Source organism: Hyposmocoma kahamanoa, unplaced genomic scaffold (assembly GCF_003589595.1).
Source record: "Hyposmocoma kahamanoa isolate Upper Pololo Valley unplaced genomic scaffold, ASM358959v1 65, whole genome shotgun sequence".
Classification (NCBI taxonomy): domain Eukaryota; kingdom Metazoa; phylum Arthropoda; class Insecta; order Lepidoptera; family Cosmopterigidae; genus Hyposmocoma; species Hyposmocoma kahamanoa.
The window spans coordinates 7,429,292-7,447,020 of record NW_020653853.1 but is presented as its reverse complement, the minus strand read 5'-3'; the positions used below and the strand labels follow the sequence as shown (position 1 = coordinate 7,447,020).

Here is a 17,729-nt window from a genome sequence, read left to right as displayed (position 1 = left end):
TAGTTTGCACCTCCCGTTTTCTGTTCTCATGATGTGGTCCTGTCATTTACGAGATTAATGTGCAAAAAAATATAATTGAAAAATCGTTTTCAGAGGAATTTCAGCTCATCGATTCGCATTTTCTATTTCAGCAGCAATCGAAAATGCGCCTTATGATATTTACCGTAACATCGGACAGTTCAAACACCACGAAATATAACCTAGGTTTTATAGCCAGAACATAAAGGCGAAAACACTGCTTAATAAAAAATATACATAAAGATTTCTATTTAGAACTAATTGTATGAAACATAACGAATCTCTTTATTTATTCTGTAATAATGAAAGTTCAATTATATCTTTACTTCACAGATAACCAAATACCCACATCGATTAAACTCTCCTACTCATCGTAAGGCAGATTCCTCTCGGAAGAATAAGTAAGGAACTCTACTCTTTATACCTAAATGGATATTAGATCACAATTATCATTAAAAAAAATTTATCTAGGATACTGTTCCTACACTTAAGTGTGGTAGTGAATATGGATCTAAACGGGTCATCACCATTTATATAATTACGCAGAAGCACACAGCTTCTACCTACTACTACTAAATAACCCCTAGTATAAAGTTTTTGTTTTACTTTTAAACTTAGTAAATGTTAAGTCTTGAATGTCAATCGGAATTTTATTACAGGAGCCGTTGATGATAGGAGCGCATATATTGTCTTTTCAATGAATTAGAGACTTGTGAAGACGTTTGTCAAGAACTCAGTTTTTTATTCCTCGTATTAATGTTACGTTTTTAAGCTCACTATTTTTAAGTCTATACTGTGTGAGAATGGTAATATGGCACAACTGGTAAATTACAGGAACAGCTCGTTTTTGCAGGACAAAAATTCTATTAATATCGGCGGCATTATTCTAAAGCAAATGCTGTATGTTATCAAATATGTGAAAGGAGCTAAAGTAAACCAATCTAGCGGTCTCTACATCTATTGATAAAGCTATGTATTAACAATGAGCTAATTTCAGTCCTAACAACACAAAAAATATTATTTAATAACAAACTCTAGACACAATATCATGATGCCAATGTTTCTAGTTGTCATAATTCATTTAAAAAAAACTGTACTTAAATCTCGTAGTGGTATGTTTAGAACAGAACCCTGAATTGACCCCATTCTGATATTATGACTCACCGGGGAAGAGGCTTAATGGCTAATGCCTGTAAAATAAATAATGGGGTGAAGACTGGGTGGTATGCCTATTTATTTAAAACTAACAACAGAAAAATTAACCTAGACTTGGCTGTATGGTTTAACAACATTGTTATTGTTTGAAATCTTTGCCTTTTCCATTACGGAAAGAATAAAAATGATCACAACATTACGATTTTTACCCTATACTTTAGTTTAAGTTTTGAGTTTCTTGATTGTTTGTTACCTGTCCATTGGCACTGTTGCTCAATAAGTTAATAAAATAAAATTTCCCCACAAATTGATACATCTCGAGTGACAAGTAGACGTTCAGTTGATGCGAAAATGAATTTGTAACGTGTTCATATGTCCGAGAAAACATTTCGCATAAACATTTGCGATGTCAAACTGTAACATCATTGTTCGGAATTCGAACTATTACGGGAGTGACCCAAAACTGGGTGACGTTTCATCCTGTCAAAACGCGAGGAAACGCGCGTGTCAACTTTCTCCGTCGGCGCATCCATTCTATTTCAGTTGGTTTTCAGTGCGGCATAACTTTTTAATCACCCGGCGATTCGATACTGTTGGAAAAATCCATTGTTTCCTAACTTTATGGCCGTGGCCGTGGCTTTGTTAAAAATAAACTTTTTTATTACCGGCCACCTTTTTCTTATACAACAGATTTTTTTAAATGTACAGATAGTAATGACAAAGTTGAAAAAGTTTTTACAATGGTTTGTTAGCTCTTCATGATTTTTTTTCTAATACGCTTTAGCCAATGTGATTCAAGTTATTATTTTATACGCTGATGCCTTCTTTGATTTGTCTGTATGAAATTATATTAATTATTAGTTCTGTACACCATACATAACTACGAACTTATCTCTGATATCTGTAGATAAAATCTTTGAATGCAAAGCAATAACTCTGTTCAGTTTTATAACTTAACACTAGGTGTTAAGGAATGACTAGGGTCAATACCATTTTAGAAGTTATTTACAAAGACTGGTTTCGTTATTTATTTAAAAAAGTATTCATATAAAAAGTCAACAAATAAGTATAAAAACACTTTTCATATGTCTTTCAATAATCACTTTGAAAAAAAGAATTACTAACATCTGCAATAAGCTTTTAGTAGCAGTAGAGCTCCTTGTGCAAGAGTTCGTCCAGGGAAGTACTGCTACCTAGTAATAATGTGTAGCAGTAATGTGAACATAGCGGCCTTCCGATTTTGAAGGGTATAATATAAATAAGGGTGCTCGTGAAATTATAGGCACATGGGACTTGTCAACTTATGTGTCAGGGTGAAGAGCACATTGACAGTGCTCCTTATGGACAACCGTGTCGTTTACCATTAGGCGCACGACGTATTCGTTGTGTCACTTGCAATTTACGTTATCTACAATAAAAATACTTTCAGGTCCATAAATTTAACGTACCTCACAAATCTGCCTTCAACGATATAAATTACATACGTTTTGTTTACTTTATGAGATATTTATCCTTCTAACAACCTGTATATATCATACATAGGCACATAAGCAATCAATATGTCAACTCTGTGTCCCTGAAACTCATTGGATCGACGACAACAACATTTTGCGCTCCGGCGCACATCAAAGAGTTTCCTTCTCATTAGTTTGGCAATCGATTAATTCTGATGTTGTACATATTTTTGAACTAGTCAACTCTATATTTTTTATATAAAGCGTGTAATAAAATGATTATTAAAATATTACACAGTCTTTGATGTTTTCAGATTATGACATCTTTCTGAAACTTTCTTTTGCCAGAAACCTATTTAATGTTATATGATGTGTAAAAAAAACAATAAATATTTTAAGCGTAACATATATTTCTGCTGCGCATTAAAACCGTTTGATAATTAAATAAATACGTGTATTAAATTCTAACATAAATAAAAATTTATTATTCTCTTTAAGAAATGTAGAGCTGTTCTAATTAAAAATAAGATTAACGGAATTTAAAATACAAAATGTATTTAAAATGAGACAAAGACAAACGATTTCAGTCTGTATATTTAGCTAATTACTAACTTACATTAGTGCTTTTAGCAATTCTGTGTACTAAAATATAAACAAAACGTTTAATCAAAGCTCACACGTCGAAATATAAAAGACAAACAATTAAGTATCTCGTGTAAACACCAAATATTTCCACTCGAAGTTCTTCGAAAATGTTCGTATTACTTTCAAAAATAGTAGACGTATTGCGGCACATTTGCAGGCCACATTTCAGCTCATTTGAAGCTGTGACGAGCCAGCATTCCCCATTAATATACTGCGTGTAGTTATATAGAATTATTGTCGTGATTGTTACACTCAATTATCGGTTTTGGAACTAATCAACATTGCTGCCGTGAAAATTCATAGTGTTTAGAGAATGTCATGGCACAAGGTCGTCGCTGTCGATATATTAGTCATAACCATAATTCGCCGTGTCGGTTTGCAATACTCATGTCTTTAATTTCTAAAAACTATAGGTTCGTCCTTGACCATATTGACGTACATAGAGGTTATTTTATTCAAATTTAAGAATTGAAAATCCAGAATAAGAACGTGGAAATTCACATTTAAATTATTTGAATACGTAATTACTTCAACTTTGATAGCAGTAGAACTCCTTGTGAAAGAGTTCGTCCAAGGAAGTACTGCCACCTTACCTATTTCTGCCGCTAAGCAGTAATGTGAGCATGACTACGTTCCAGGTTTGAAGGGTAAGGGAAATTACTGGTGAAATTACAGGTACGTGAGACTTGTCAACTTATATCTCAGTGGCAGGGCCCCTCAGATCTTTGCGATTTAAAGTTCTAAGCGGCACTGCACCTGTTATGGACAGGTAATCACCAGGCGCAAGGCTTGCTGGTCCCGTCACTTGGTATTATAAAAAAAAAACTTTATATACTCGGGTTTAAGTATATTAAGTATTTTTCTGTAATATAATTTGTAAGTAGACTTAATGATATGTTAAATTCAATGAAGGCTGATTGATAATCTAATTCAATGCAAAACAGAAAGTGATCATTATAATTTTGTAACACGTCGTCCAAGAGTTGTCATAAATAATTCAATAAAATAAATTAGAAACTTGCATACTTTAGTAAACCTTCCGAGTAAACAGAGCACGCAAATTTCGTTCTGAAATAACAAACCAATTCGTAGTAGGTATCTCATGACACTCTTAATTACTCCTATATAAATAATAATACGAACAAAGTATTCACACTGATAAATACCATACAGTGATAAAGTAAATATTTAGAATACACGTGTGTCCTCCTAGAGTTTGGTGTTAACAGCTACATTACCTAATATTCAAGGTTCATTAATAAGGTTCTGCCAGTGATCACGTGAATGAAGGTGACAGATATAATGGTCTATTCCCACTTTAAAACTCGTTTATTCAACACAAGATACTCATTACAATGAGTGTTACAACACAACGAAAATATAAATTAATCAAAGACAGGTCATACTAATAAACGATCAAAAGAAACAAAAAACAATAACACGCTCCAAGTATGACTAGACGAGTAGTACCGCGGATTGATATCTCAAATTTTAAGAGTATGATAATTGCTGAAAAATTCTGAATTTCAGTGCACTCTTGTTCGAAAAACCATACGTCTACTGTTTGAAGTCATTTTTTAAACACCGACCGAACGCTTCTGTTATTATAATGAGTGAACGGATGAATTAATGAATGAATGAATGTAAGTACGATCTGTGCTGCCCAACTGGTGTACACCCCGAGATTTTGCGAATGTGTGCATCCATTCCATTGTATATTGAAAAATTATACTTGTTATGTTTGTTCAATGTTAAATTCATAAAGTAATATAGTAGTGTAGTAATAGTAACGTATCTTGAAACACGTTCAAGCGTCTCGAATTTCCAGTCATCTCTCAATACATTTCAGGAAACTTTGTGCGTAAGTTATAATTAGAATTATGTTACGTGCATGTTGTAATACTATCGCTGGGGCCAACAGGGCCTATATTTGGCTTGACTTTGAATAGGAAAGAAATACGTGAAAAGGAAATAAGTTTACATGATGAATCTATGGTCTTTAATATGCTGTATTGTGAATTTGTTGTTTTAGGCGTCTTTTTTATTGTGTATTTATGTAATTGATATACTGTACGTAGTGTACATCGATCGATGTATAATCGATATAGTACTCTCGATGCAGAGCTACCATCGATGTAGCGTATCATCGAGGTAGCGTACCATCGGTGTAGAGTCCCATCGATGTAGCGTACCATAGATGTCGCGTACCATCGATGTAGTATACTTTCGATGTAGCGTATTTTCGATGTAGCATACCATTGATGTAGCGTACCATCGATGTAGCGTCCCATCGATGTAGCGTACCATCGATGTAGAGTGCCATCGATGTAGCGCACGTAGATTTATAAACCTTCGATTAGTGTCCCGTCGATGTGACATACCGTCGATTTAACGAACTTTCGCTGTAACGACCAATCGATGTAACGTTTTCGATACAAAGACCATCAATGTTGCGGCTTTCGATATTGTGAATCAGAACCCTTTTTAATCAAGTAATCGTAACAAAATAAGAAACTTACTGCTCCTCGTCTTCTATCTGTGTGTGGTTTCTTTTAGCTTAAAAGTAATTTATCTCCACTGCCATATATTTAAATAAAAACGGACATGATCAATCTTTAATAAATTTTAAACAAAATATATTACGCGTGTAACAACTATTCAGGCCAAGGTTTTACACGCTGAGAGGTTATTCACCTATTTTCAATGTCTATTAATGTTAGTAGGTACAGAATTAAGATACACAGATGGTTCAATATTGATATTAAAAATTTAAAATATTTTTATGTGTTTTCATAAGTATAATATTTTCTTTACTACCGGCCTTCTTTTTAACCGTAATTTCAGTGGCAGAATTAATTTTTCCTCTTGTCTGTCTCACCAGATAAAATAAATTTCTTTGTCTTCGTAAGAGTTAATACTTTTAATTTTTCGTAACTGACTGGAAATGTGTACAACTTATTTAAGAAAACGTGGACGAACCGTTCTTGATCAGGAAAAACGGCTGTGGTCCTTCCTCAGGCGGATGGTTTTCGTCAATGTCGATTAGGACGCCATCTTATATTTTCAAGAGGCGCTTCAAGAGTATATAAATATATTGATATTTCAGTGACTTTTTATTTATTTATTTGGCAAACGATCAGAATTAGACATAATTATTCTTATGTGTATTCCAATTGTAGGTAAGCTCGGTTACCTCGACCAAAATTGTGACTTACACAATATATAAAAATTTCAAATATCTAAGAATTTTAAACAATTTTTGCTATTCAAAGGGGAAATATAGTCAGCATTCTGAGCCTTCTGATGCCCCAGAATGCTACCCTAGGGAAATTTTCTACTTGTAAACTTTCCAAGTTTTGTCTAGTATTATATTTGTCTCAAAGAGCAGTGAACCAAATTTATATAAGCATGAAAAATAACAAGAAAATCAAATTTAAAATTTACATAAAAATAAAGATATATTAATATGTCTTTGACACAATGTCGTATTTGCAGCTATATTAAGGATTTGTGGTAATGCTTAAGAGTACAAGTAGTTTGTTTTAATTTATCTTTCATTTAATGTAATCATTTTTTTTTTCAAATGCATTGTCATATATTTTTAGTAACCTATGACTATAGTTTTGTATATTATATGTCGGAATCATTGACTTACAATTATATGGACGTCGGGTCCGCGCTAAAAAGTGTCCGCACTTGTAAGGCGCTAAAATCGTATACAGAGCGCCAAACTCCGCTTTAGTCTTCATTTGTTCTACTCACAGAGCGATACTGCGATGACATTACAATTTAAATTTCGAATAGGTTGACTTGGGACATTTTTTCGTGGTTTTTGTATTAGACCCGTCGTCCATTTATTTGTAAGTCAATGCTTACAATAAATAAAGTCAATGGTCGGAATGCTAGTTTTGTACACATGATACTAATCATTCGGATTAAGACATGTTATTCTATCTGCAATATTTAATTAAATGGGTTGATATTGTTTATTCAAGATACCTCTAAAAAAAAGTTGTATTAATCTAATTTATTTACCACGACACTATTAGTGAAAGTTCATTGAACCGAAAATGTGTGGATTTTTTTAGCAATTTAATTGTTTGTAATGTTTTTAAGTTTGTCGGTTAAGTAAGAATGTAGGCTTATGTAGGTATGTTTGTATTATACTGTCAAGATCGCAAAGTCGTCATGACGTTATTTTCTATTGGTTACTACTACACTACACTAAGATAACTCGAATTTTGTCGATTTTGCGTTTTTATTGCCAAATTATTCAGCCTGAGAAAACAAAAAGTAATTAATCAATATATTTTATAAACTATGATTAATAACTTGTTGTGAAAAAATAATTATATATGTTTGAAATTTAAAAGCCTTTTAAAACTAAATTTAAGGAGCTTTACTAATAAAAAAGTTATTATAGTTTACCTTTTATAGGCCTTGGTGAAAAGTTGCAGTTTTTAATTTAGGATCATTGACCTTAGCGTTATTATTTTAATTGCTGGCGTCGCTTTGATTTTGTATTCAACATTACATTGTAAAAGAATATATTTTATGTAATAGCATCGAAAAAGCCGTGGTAGCCTAATGGTTTGACCTACTGCCTCTCAAGCAGAAGGACGTGGGTTCGAATCCGGGCTCGCACCTCTGACTTTCTCGGAATTTATGTGCGAAATTTAATTTGAAATTCATCATGAGATTTTCGGTGAAGGAAAACATCGTGATGAAACCTGCACGTTGGAGAAGATTCACAACCCTCGGAAAAACGTGTGAAGTGACTATGGCCTAAACCCTGTCTGAAAGGAGACCCGTGCCCAGCAGTGGGACATATAAATGGGTTGATGATGATGATGATGATCGAAAATACAATTATTAATCCTGTATTTACTAGTGTTGTGTAATTGTACTAACTAATAGATTTGTATTAGTACGTCGGAGAAGAAATGGTATAAAAACTAATTTTTATCGATGATTAATTACTTATTGATGTATGGGTTAAAATTTCATGCTTTGTCGATAAGTCTGCTCAAGAGTTCTTATTCAATAAAATTCGCTTTTTTACATAGACATAGGTTTAAAAATAAATAAATAACGCACACACTCAACATAGCCCCGCACTAGGGAAACCCTGTGTCGCAGGTGTCATGGACACACATATAGACAACCACAAATTACACCCAAACTCACGAGAGAAATAATTGTATGCCATACAAATATTTCTCCCGGCCCGGGAATCGAACCTGGGACTTCTGCGTGGTAGTCCGGCATGGTAACCGTTCGGCCACGGAGACAGTTAAATGAATAAGATATGAACCAGGTCGTTTACAAACTATTGTCTTTCACTCGTTTCGCAAACTTTGCAGTTTGGCTTTTACGCACTTTAGAGTAGACTCTAAAATATCGGTGTATTATATTCTTCTCTTTTGTCACATGCTCTATTGTTGAAGGCCAAGATCTTCAATCACTATCGAATTATGATTTTTTTTAGAAATCTGTATAAGTTTTATTAAATTTGTTTATGACCTTTATGGTATTTTTGCTCCACTTAAACTTTGTTCTCTATGACCAGCTCTTCGATGTTACCCGGATCGCTTTGAAGATTTTAGTAATAAAATTGCATTGTGCAGTTAAACAGACAGAAACAGAAAAAAAATAAAAAACAGTAGCTGATATATCGTATACATTGCTATAGGTACATACCGAGTCTCAGATTCTTTCCTCGCAAATATTTGAGATCGCGACGTCCAATGCCCGAACGACCTATGCGCACACGCAGCAAAGTTCGCATTCGTAGACATCCCGACCGGTTTGCTTCTACTTCACATATAGAAAAGTGATAGCCATCGAAACAAGACCCTGCCTTATCCGCGTCCATTCCCACTCTAGAGTCATCCTTATTTATATTTCTTTCCATACATAAATTCTCACTCGGACCAATTCATGCATCTGCAGAGGATAATTAGAATCACTTTCTAGTCTTTACTTAGAGTAGACCACTCCGTATTTGTTCAATTATTTACATTATGCCACTGACTTTTCTTTAGGAAAGCAAAAGTATCTACAATTACTGCTTATAGAAGAGCTATAGAGCTGTAATTATTTTTAATGCGTCCACTGTATGTATAAATGCTGGCGGTGTTATGCAATACGAAGTCATCGAATGCAAAATGACACACAGTTTAATTTTTATATTCGACAGTCTGTTATGATACGTGTCGATATGATCTAATGTAAAGACAAATAATAACAACAATCTTCTAGAAGCTATATAATATAGTGACAGTATAGAATGCGAAACTTACACAGAAGAAGCAAGTGTTTACAAATATCATTAAAACACCAAATAAAAACTAACCTTATAAAGAAAGTACACAAAAATAATAGGTCTATCAATTCCTGAGTACCTTTCCAAAGAAAAATAGCTATTTGCTTAGTTAAAATTTGACTTTAACAAAGTCAATGATATTCTTACAAAAGCATCTGAAAAATACTTAGAAGTAATCCATTACACAAATGTAAATGGGTTGCACAAATTGTTCTAACCCGTTTTCACTTTGTGCCAACTTTTCAATCGTCACCTAATCAAAGTGTAACCGGTGCTTGTATCGAGGTTAGTCTTATGTACATATTTTGTAGAGTGTACTAAACGATGTTTGACTATGGTACCACATGTAGCGCGTAATTGACGGGCTACTGGAGGCCGCACACGCGTGTGACTTGCTAAGCGCTCGTTAGTTGCGACATCACTTTCACTTCGCAATTCTTTAAACTTCGCCATATTTACAACTGTTGTGTCCTAATTGAATTCATTGTGCCGTTCCTTGCTCAGGTCAAAAAACTTCCTTGAGACAATGAATCTGTCTTTATTTGTAATTTCCTCAATCCTCATCTCTTGTATCAGGTACAGAATGCAGTCCGTAGGCGGCTTCCTCGTTGCGAACAAGTGAGATTACTTCATTATCAAGATTTTGTATGTGGGTGTGGCTAATGTTAGAGATATAAGATACAAAATACTACGCCTGGGATACATCGAACATCTTCATAGATCTAGATCAAAACATAAGTTAGAAAGCTCATCACGTAGAACCATTGTGCAGTTCATATTTTGAACAACGTTCTATTAACGATTGTATTACTTTTGACAAAGACTCAATGTCCTTTGTATTGTGTTGTTAAAGTCACAAAAACAGTAAAGCATTCATACCACCCACATTTACTGAAGCTTTGTTAAAGAAATTAAGACAATTCGACTTAGGTAAGGTGAAGGTTCGATATTGCGGTAACATATCATTAAGGTAAGCTTGGAAATTTTGTAGGACCAGATAGTCTCTAGTAGTCATGAACAAAAAATAAAACAAAAGAAAAACAATTATTGTCGCTGTCGTCGTCTAATGATGCGAACGAATGACAAAAAATACACGAATACATGTAGCAATGAGAATAGAGTTGGGAATTTACCATATATAACATAATTTACATACATACTGATTATAAAAAAAATCGAATCCGGTAGTCGATCTCAATGTTACCAAGTTAATTAGTGATTACCGATTTAATGAAATTAATTGCTGAACGGAACAGATGTCCTGACCTCGGTGGAAGAAGTATAAGCGAATAAAAAAAACGTAATTGCTTGGTGATCTTCAACCGCACTGTGGCAAACAAACTCAGTTTCAGTTACAGGTATAAGTATCGTTATACAGCGTGTGTTAGTTATTATAAGTCACGTTAACGATCGTGAGCAGTGAAACCATATACATGCTCAAGAAGATAGTGTAAATAGAGTTCTTTAGAGGGATTCAAATCCAAATAAACACGTGCATTTCTTATTGGACATTAGCCCAAATCGTGCACCAAAAACCGTGAAAAAGGAGCGGTGCACTTTTAAGGTCCACTGCCAAACGTTCTCCTAAAACATAACACCTGCCCGCCTGTATTATTATAACCTAAACAACGTGTGATCATACGTCAAAACTGCTTTTATCACTTGACAGTCATAAAACTAATACGAACTAAGAATGTGAAACAAATTGTGTACATAATGTGAAATTTAATTGGTATTTTTAAGCATAAAAAAATTCGACTAATTTCGTTCGTACAATCTTTAAACCTCTCTTCTGAAAAATTGTCAGTTTGCAAATATAACCTAATTGCACCAAAGGTGCGTTAGTTACATGTAATCGTCTAAATTATTATGAATTTAGTTTATTATGCAGTAAAAGTAAAGCAGAATGATGCCTCGAGGTTTAAAATCCGTTGCCAAGGCTCACGAACACAAGCTATTGTTACCTACAACGATGCAGAGACAAATCAGAAATGTGGTAGAACCGATGTTGGCAGTAATCGGTTTGCATCCAGCTGCCCGACAGTTGAACAATTGGTCACTGCTTGCAAGAAATCTCAAGCCTCATTTGAACTTATAATAGATTGCTGAATAAGAGAGCGATTTGATCTTGATACTCTGTATAGTTTGACAAAATTTTTGATAATAATAAGAATCAATTCATTTCAAATACCTTAATCCATACTATTTGTTAGTAAATAAAAAATACTGAAGCTAGTGTTAGGTTTAAAATAATAATATAGAACAAAATTATATATAGGTATTAAGATGGGAACATAATGTACACAGCCAATGTCAGGACAACTGGCTACGCATTGGCAGCACCGCCCCAGCATTGGTGACTCCCATCTTTCCACCAATATGCTCAAGATGCTGTTCGTATTGAGACGCATGCGACGAGTAGCGATGCACTACGCTTTCGCATGATAGCGTAGAAATCGTCTACATGTTTCTCTAAAGGTGGAAGTCGGAACAGCATACTTAACGCATTGTTATACTGGATATCCGCCGCGTGTAACTGACCCACAGGTTGCACTAAGTTAGTCTAATATTTTTGTTTATATTTGTTTAGCATAAATCTTAAATTTAAATTAATTAGAGATGTTGGTTTTGTGATAATGATTGTTTGGAACAGATGCCTTTGACTTCATTAACTCTGTTCTTGAACAGCTCCAAATTACACCTAAAGTTTGGGATACTCGTTGTTTATATCATTGCTTTGCTTAATACCTTCTAATCAGTAAGATAAAGCCCCGGGACCTACTGATGGCGGGGGCAAACAATACCACGAGTGCACGACCGATTCAAACATGAAGGCAATTGCAGCTCATTATTATATCAATGGAGAAATCAGTATTGTGGGCGACACTGTTGCAATACTCAGCGGCAAATTGCAATGAGTAGATTCATTTGAATGCACAACATTGATTTTGATACGTGTAAGGTTCTCAACATGGCCACATTTGATCAAAGACTTTTGGTCGCAATCCTGCCTGCAATTACCTGTATATTATGAATTTTACTTATAGCATGTTTATATATAGACTTTTTCGGACTATGATAATTTTGTGGAAACAAAATTACACGCGTCATGAATCACAAACTACCTAGGTATCATTACATGTTACGCTGTAATGACTTTTGCATTATACTCTGAATGTTTCAGAGGACACGATCACCTGAAACTCTTATTATTTACATGCTTTTTCTAAAACATACTCAGAAAAAGCAAGTACGTAAAACGTAATATACTACATAAGTACGTGTGTAGTATTTTGGTTCTGCTAAATTCTCTATTTAACCTCTTTAGTTCTGCTTGTATCGATTGGAATGAATAACACGATGTAGCCGTTTTATGGCTTACGGATTTCAAGGTACAGGACTTATACATTTTATAAGACTTCGCCCTATTAACAGTTTACATTATATTCTTATAAAAATATTTAAAGAAGGTCATTTAAATTAAAAAATACAAAGATAGGTGTATTAATGTTATTTAGTGCATACCTGTCGCTGCGTCTTGTCTGGTAGTATGATAGAGAGCTCGAATGATCTGTTTTTCTTATCTTTGTTGCCAGATCGCATCAATTTTGAGGAAGAACGGGTGATGCTTTGAGCCTTTTCAGGGATCTTCAGAGCTACTATGGACATGCTGCGGGAGAGCCGACGGCCAAGCTTGCGGGTGCGCAGTGACATGGAATTGGTCAGACCGCGCTTGCGGTTCTCACCCTCTGTCGCACAACTTGCCGTGGAATTGTCATCCACTCCTCCACCATCTTCACTAGCACCTGCCATTGCACTAATTCAACGAACACCACCAAACAATTCTTTTACTTTGACATTCACGTCTCCACCATGTCACAGCACTGAACCATCACTGATTCACCTTTTTACAGTCCCACGAATGCACATTTCAAATGTTGATCGACATCGTGACTCTGCACCGGTACCAAAGATCAGTGCAGTTTGGACGGGTCAGATGCAGATCATATGGTCACGGAGCCGGTTAGTGAGCAGTCCGTTGACGCAATTTGAGACGTCCAAGCAATTCGATTATAACGAATGGTCCGTGTAGTATCGATTTTGTGAATGGGCTTGATTGTGAAACTTGAATTATTTGTTTAAAAGAGCGCGTATATCGTGACTTCGGAGAACGGCAAGCGACGCGACGTGTGCGCCGTTGCCCGCTGTATGAGCGACTACAAGCAGCCGAGACTCGGTGCCACGACCGGCGCGCCGCTCCCGCCTCTGACAGCGCCACAACAGCCCAAATCAAATTACTTAACGCATCTTATTGTCGCACGCTAAACGCTGCGACATAAAATAAACGATAGTCAGTCTATATACACAATAGGACGATCGGCGCTCCCACGAAATGTTTCACTGTATTCAGGGCAGTCAACACTGTCAATAGAGCTCGTATTTTTCAGTTCACCTAACGGTACTAGATGTCCTGATGATTCATTAGGTTATGCTTACTTCGTTTCGGATATTGCATCGTAACTTAAATACTAGAATATTTGTCGAGCAGAACACTATAACATAAAAAGTTTCATTTAATTGGATTTTAATGTCATTTAATTAGCAATCTAGTCTTCAAATTAAACATTAAATTTCTTAATTAAAAAACTAAAGTAATTACAAAAAATCAATGATACAATTATTTATATATAGCGAAGCTGTTGCTGATTTATATTTGTGTCTTCCTGACGATGCCTATGTTGCGGATTAACGTAATTATTTAATTATAATTTAGTTTTTAAAGGAATCTAATAGTATTTAGTTTTTGAATGAATAAATTATAAGATTATAAAGCAATTCGCCATATTTTGTTATTTTTTATTTGGTTATAAGAATGAAAAAGGATATTCCTGAATATTTCCTAGTTCAAACGTCCCCATAATACTGGCAGCATTACGGCGCTGAATGGCCAACGAAATTTGTTGCACCAAGTAAGATCCAGAGCGTGGGGAGCCTTTATCTCTATACCGACAACCCAATTCCCTGATAAACTGAACGAATTAATTAGATATGCCATTAATATTATGATTTGACATTACTTTTGCAAGATTAACACAAAATTATGAATTAAATTTAGAATCGAACACTAATTCGTACGCTTAGTAGGTAATAGAGTCACATGTGATCATACGTCAGAAGTGCTTTTATCACATAAAAGTGATAAAAATAATACGAACTACATACAAATTATGTGTATATAAAATTGTATAACTCTCCTTCGTTCGTAGAATTTCCAAACTCTTGAAAAATTGCTATTTTGCAGGTGCGAGTGATATATATTGTAACTATTTAGGCTTCACTCATAAAGTGTGTGTAGTGCATACAGTCCTCTCAACACCATTGGCCTATTCGCTCATTCCCATAAATAACAAAAACTAATGCCTTTTACGCAATATTGCGAAAAAGTCATCCATTCTATTCACAGCAAACATGATGCTCTACACGCCGCCGTGATAGCTGCATAATAGCACGAAAATTGACTAGTGTAGAGTAGACGACTGCTTAATACCACTCAACCGAGTCATTTTTGCTAGGTCTGAGCAGCAAGAGTATCAACGAATAATATTTTTTTTCATACACCAAATGTCGGGACGCTAAAGTCGTGCGTTTGGTAGTAAGCGACACATCCATCCGTAACAATCGCAGTGCCACTCAGAGCTTTAAATCCCAAAGGTCTGAGGGGCACTGCCACTGCGCCCATCACCGTGAGACATACGTTGACAAGTCCCATGGACCTGTAATCAACTGCCTCCATGGCCGAACGATTACCGTGCAAAGTCAGTCAGTCGACAGTCACTCAAAGATCCCGGGTTCGATTTCCGGGCTGGGAGAAATATTTGTATGGCCTACATTTATTTCCCTCGTGAGTTTGGGTGTAATTTGTGCTTGTCTATGTATGTGTCCATGGCACCCGCGACACAGGGTTTCCCTAGTGCGGGGCTATGTTGACTGTATGCGTTATTATTATCTATTTTAGACTCTCGGCTCTCCCAAGGCCTAATTTTGATTTTGAAGATTGATGATTTTCAATTTTTATATGGGAGAGGCGGTATTATTATTATTATTATTTTCACCAGCACCCTTACCTTTCAAAACCGAAACGCAGTAAATGTGTCATTACTGCTTGGCAGTAGCAACTGGTAAGGTGGGTAGTTAGTAATAGATCAGTGGATGGTCGCAATGATGAAAGGCCGCATAGGCTCATAATGAAACCACCCTAATAATAATAATAAGGCAGTACTTCCCGGGAAGAACTCTCCGCCTGGAGCTCTACTGCTACTAAATTGATTTTCATGGAGAGTGTATCCTTAATCGTCAATCTATAACATAAATTCAACTTCAATCTTTACTTGACATGAGTTAGGACCGGCGCAGCATCCCTGCATGCAAACGCTTACTGATGGCAATTATGTCGCGGCATCCTTAAGCATGCCTACGCATCCCCAAGGCAGCCGAAGCATCCTCAGACTGTTGAAGCATCCCCAAAGCTGCCGAAGCATTCCGCAAGGCTGCCGAAGCATTCCCAAAGCCGCCGAGGTACACCGGAGGCTGCCGGCTCGGTACCCCTATGCATACAACAGCTTTCTTTTGCAGCTACGACCTAACATTGTAGTAGTTTCAACTGTAATTCTATAACTTTGTTGTATATTATTATTCGTCACCGAAAAATCCGTTCCCATCCCATCAGTGGGCGCCTATCCAACGTATATAACATGAGGTACGTACGTACGCACAAACTTTGCTTAAGTATGAATACAACTTTGCAGGTCAACAGATATCAAGGTAATCCTGTTTATATGAACACTTGCTTGACTTCTTATTTCGTATTATTGAATAATATTATTATTCCATAATAGCATAGATAGAAGAGACTATAAATGATTAATATTTAAATGTAGTTTGCTTTCATACTAATTCTATGATTATCATCATCTTCGAGTGACATTTCGTACGTAGTTTTTTTGCAATTTTTCAGGATGAATATAAAATATGGTGTAAAATATAGTAAATACAAAAATGTTTGCAATTAGCATTTTAATCTATGACTACAGAGTGACGGGCCGATCGAGTCATGGGCCTGGTGGCAAGTTGCATGATAGTTGCAGTGCCATTCAGAGCTTTAAATTACAAAGACATAAGTTGACCAGGTCTATGTGCCTGTAATTTCACCAGCACCCTTCTTTCCAAATCAGAACGCAATAATGTCACATTACTGCTTGGCGGCAGAAATAGGCAAGGTCGCAGTAGTTCCCTGGACGAATTTAATCACAAGGAGCTGTACTGTTACTCCTACCGCTATTGAAGTGATTCAGACCCAGACAATATTATTCCTATGATCGCGTAAATGGCCAGGGTACATTATAATAAACACGTTGCATTCAAATTTAGCGTTAGGACCATAGGGCCAATTTTAATTGCAAAATTGAAGACTACGTGTCAGATAAAGATGTATGGAAAGACGTCATGGCTCTAGATTCCACATAAATTTGATTCAAAGTGTATTCCATAGCATTTATTTGAAAAGGGCAATCCCTAAATTTTCTTGCTCTTTCTTCTCAGGGAAGTCAGCGCAGTAAAGGAGCAGTAGCTTAAATTTTACGTTTTCAAGAGTAAATTTATTTTACGTATGCAATAAATAATTCTTTGACTCTGGTATCTAGAAAAACACTTTAAAAAATGTTTGCTTTCTTCAAACAAAACTGAGAGCATATTTGCATATGTCTGAAATATGCATAAAAGAATAGAAATAGAATATTTAGTACATTTCAAGTACATTGGACGTTTAGCGCAATTCTAAGGAGAAGCCTTTAAATCCAAATTTGCTGGCCATTAGGAGGATATTACATTCATAATATTTACTTTAATGTATAAATTTTGCTTCAACGAAAATGAATAAAAGCAAAATATGTAAAAATGCGTAACTAAGGTTTTTTACTGTTAGGCGATATTATGTAAGTTAAGATAATTTAATGAATGTTTAATGTAACGAACCTGGGAACATAATAACTCGTAACAGGTCAGTATGTATGTGTGTATAGGTACACATACCCAAAATAATATACATGGGTGCATAGAGTTACCAAAGTTCATTT

General features: G+C 35.4%; 1 protein-coding gene across 1 annotated transcript in view; it reads right to left on the bottom strand.

Moving 5' to 3' along the window:
* Window positions 1-13,735, bottom strand: part of LOC113231438 — a 182,282-nt gene extending 168,547 nt beyond the window's left edge. Inside the window, exon 1 of the mRNA XM_026465758.1 lies at window positions 13,123-13,735. Coding sequence (XP_026321543.1) covers window positions 13,123-13,410 — 288 coding nt within the window. The 5' untranslated portion in view covers window positions 13,411-13,735. The remainder of the gene's footprint in view (window positions 1-13,122) is intronic.
* Between the last annotated feature and the right edge of the window lie 3,994 nt (window positions 13,736-17,729).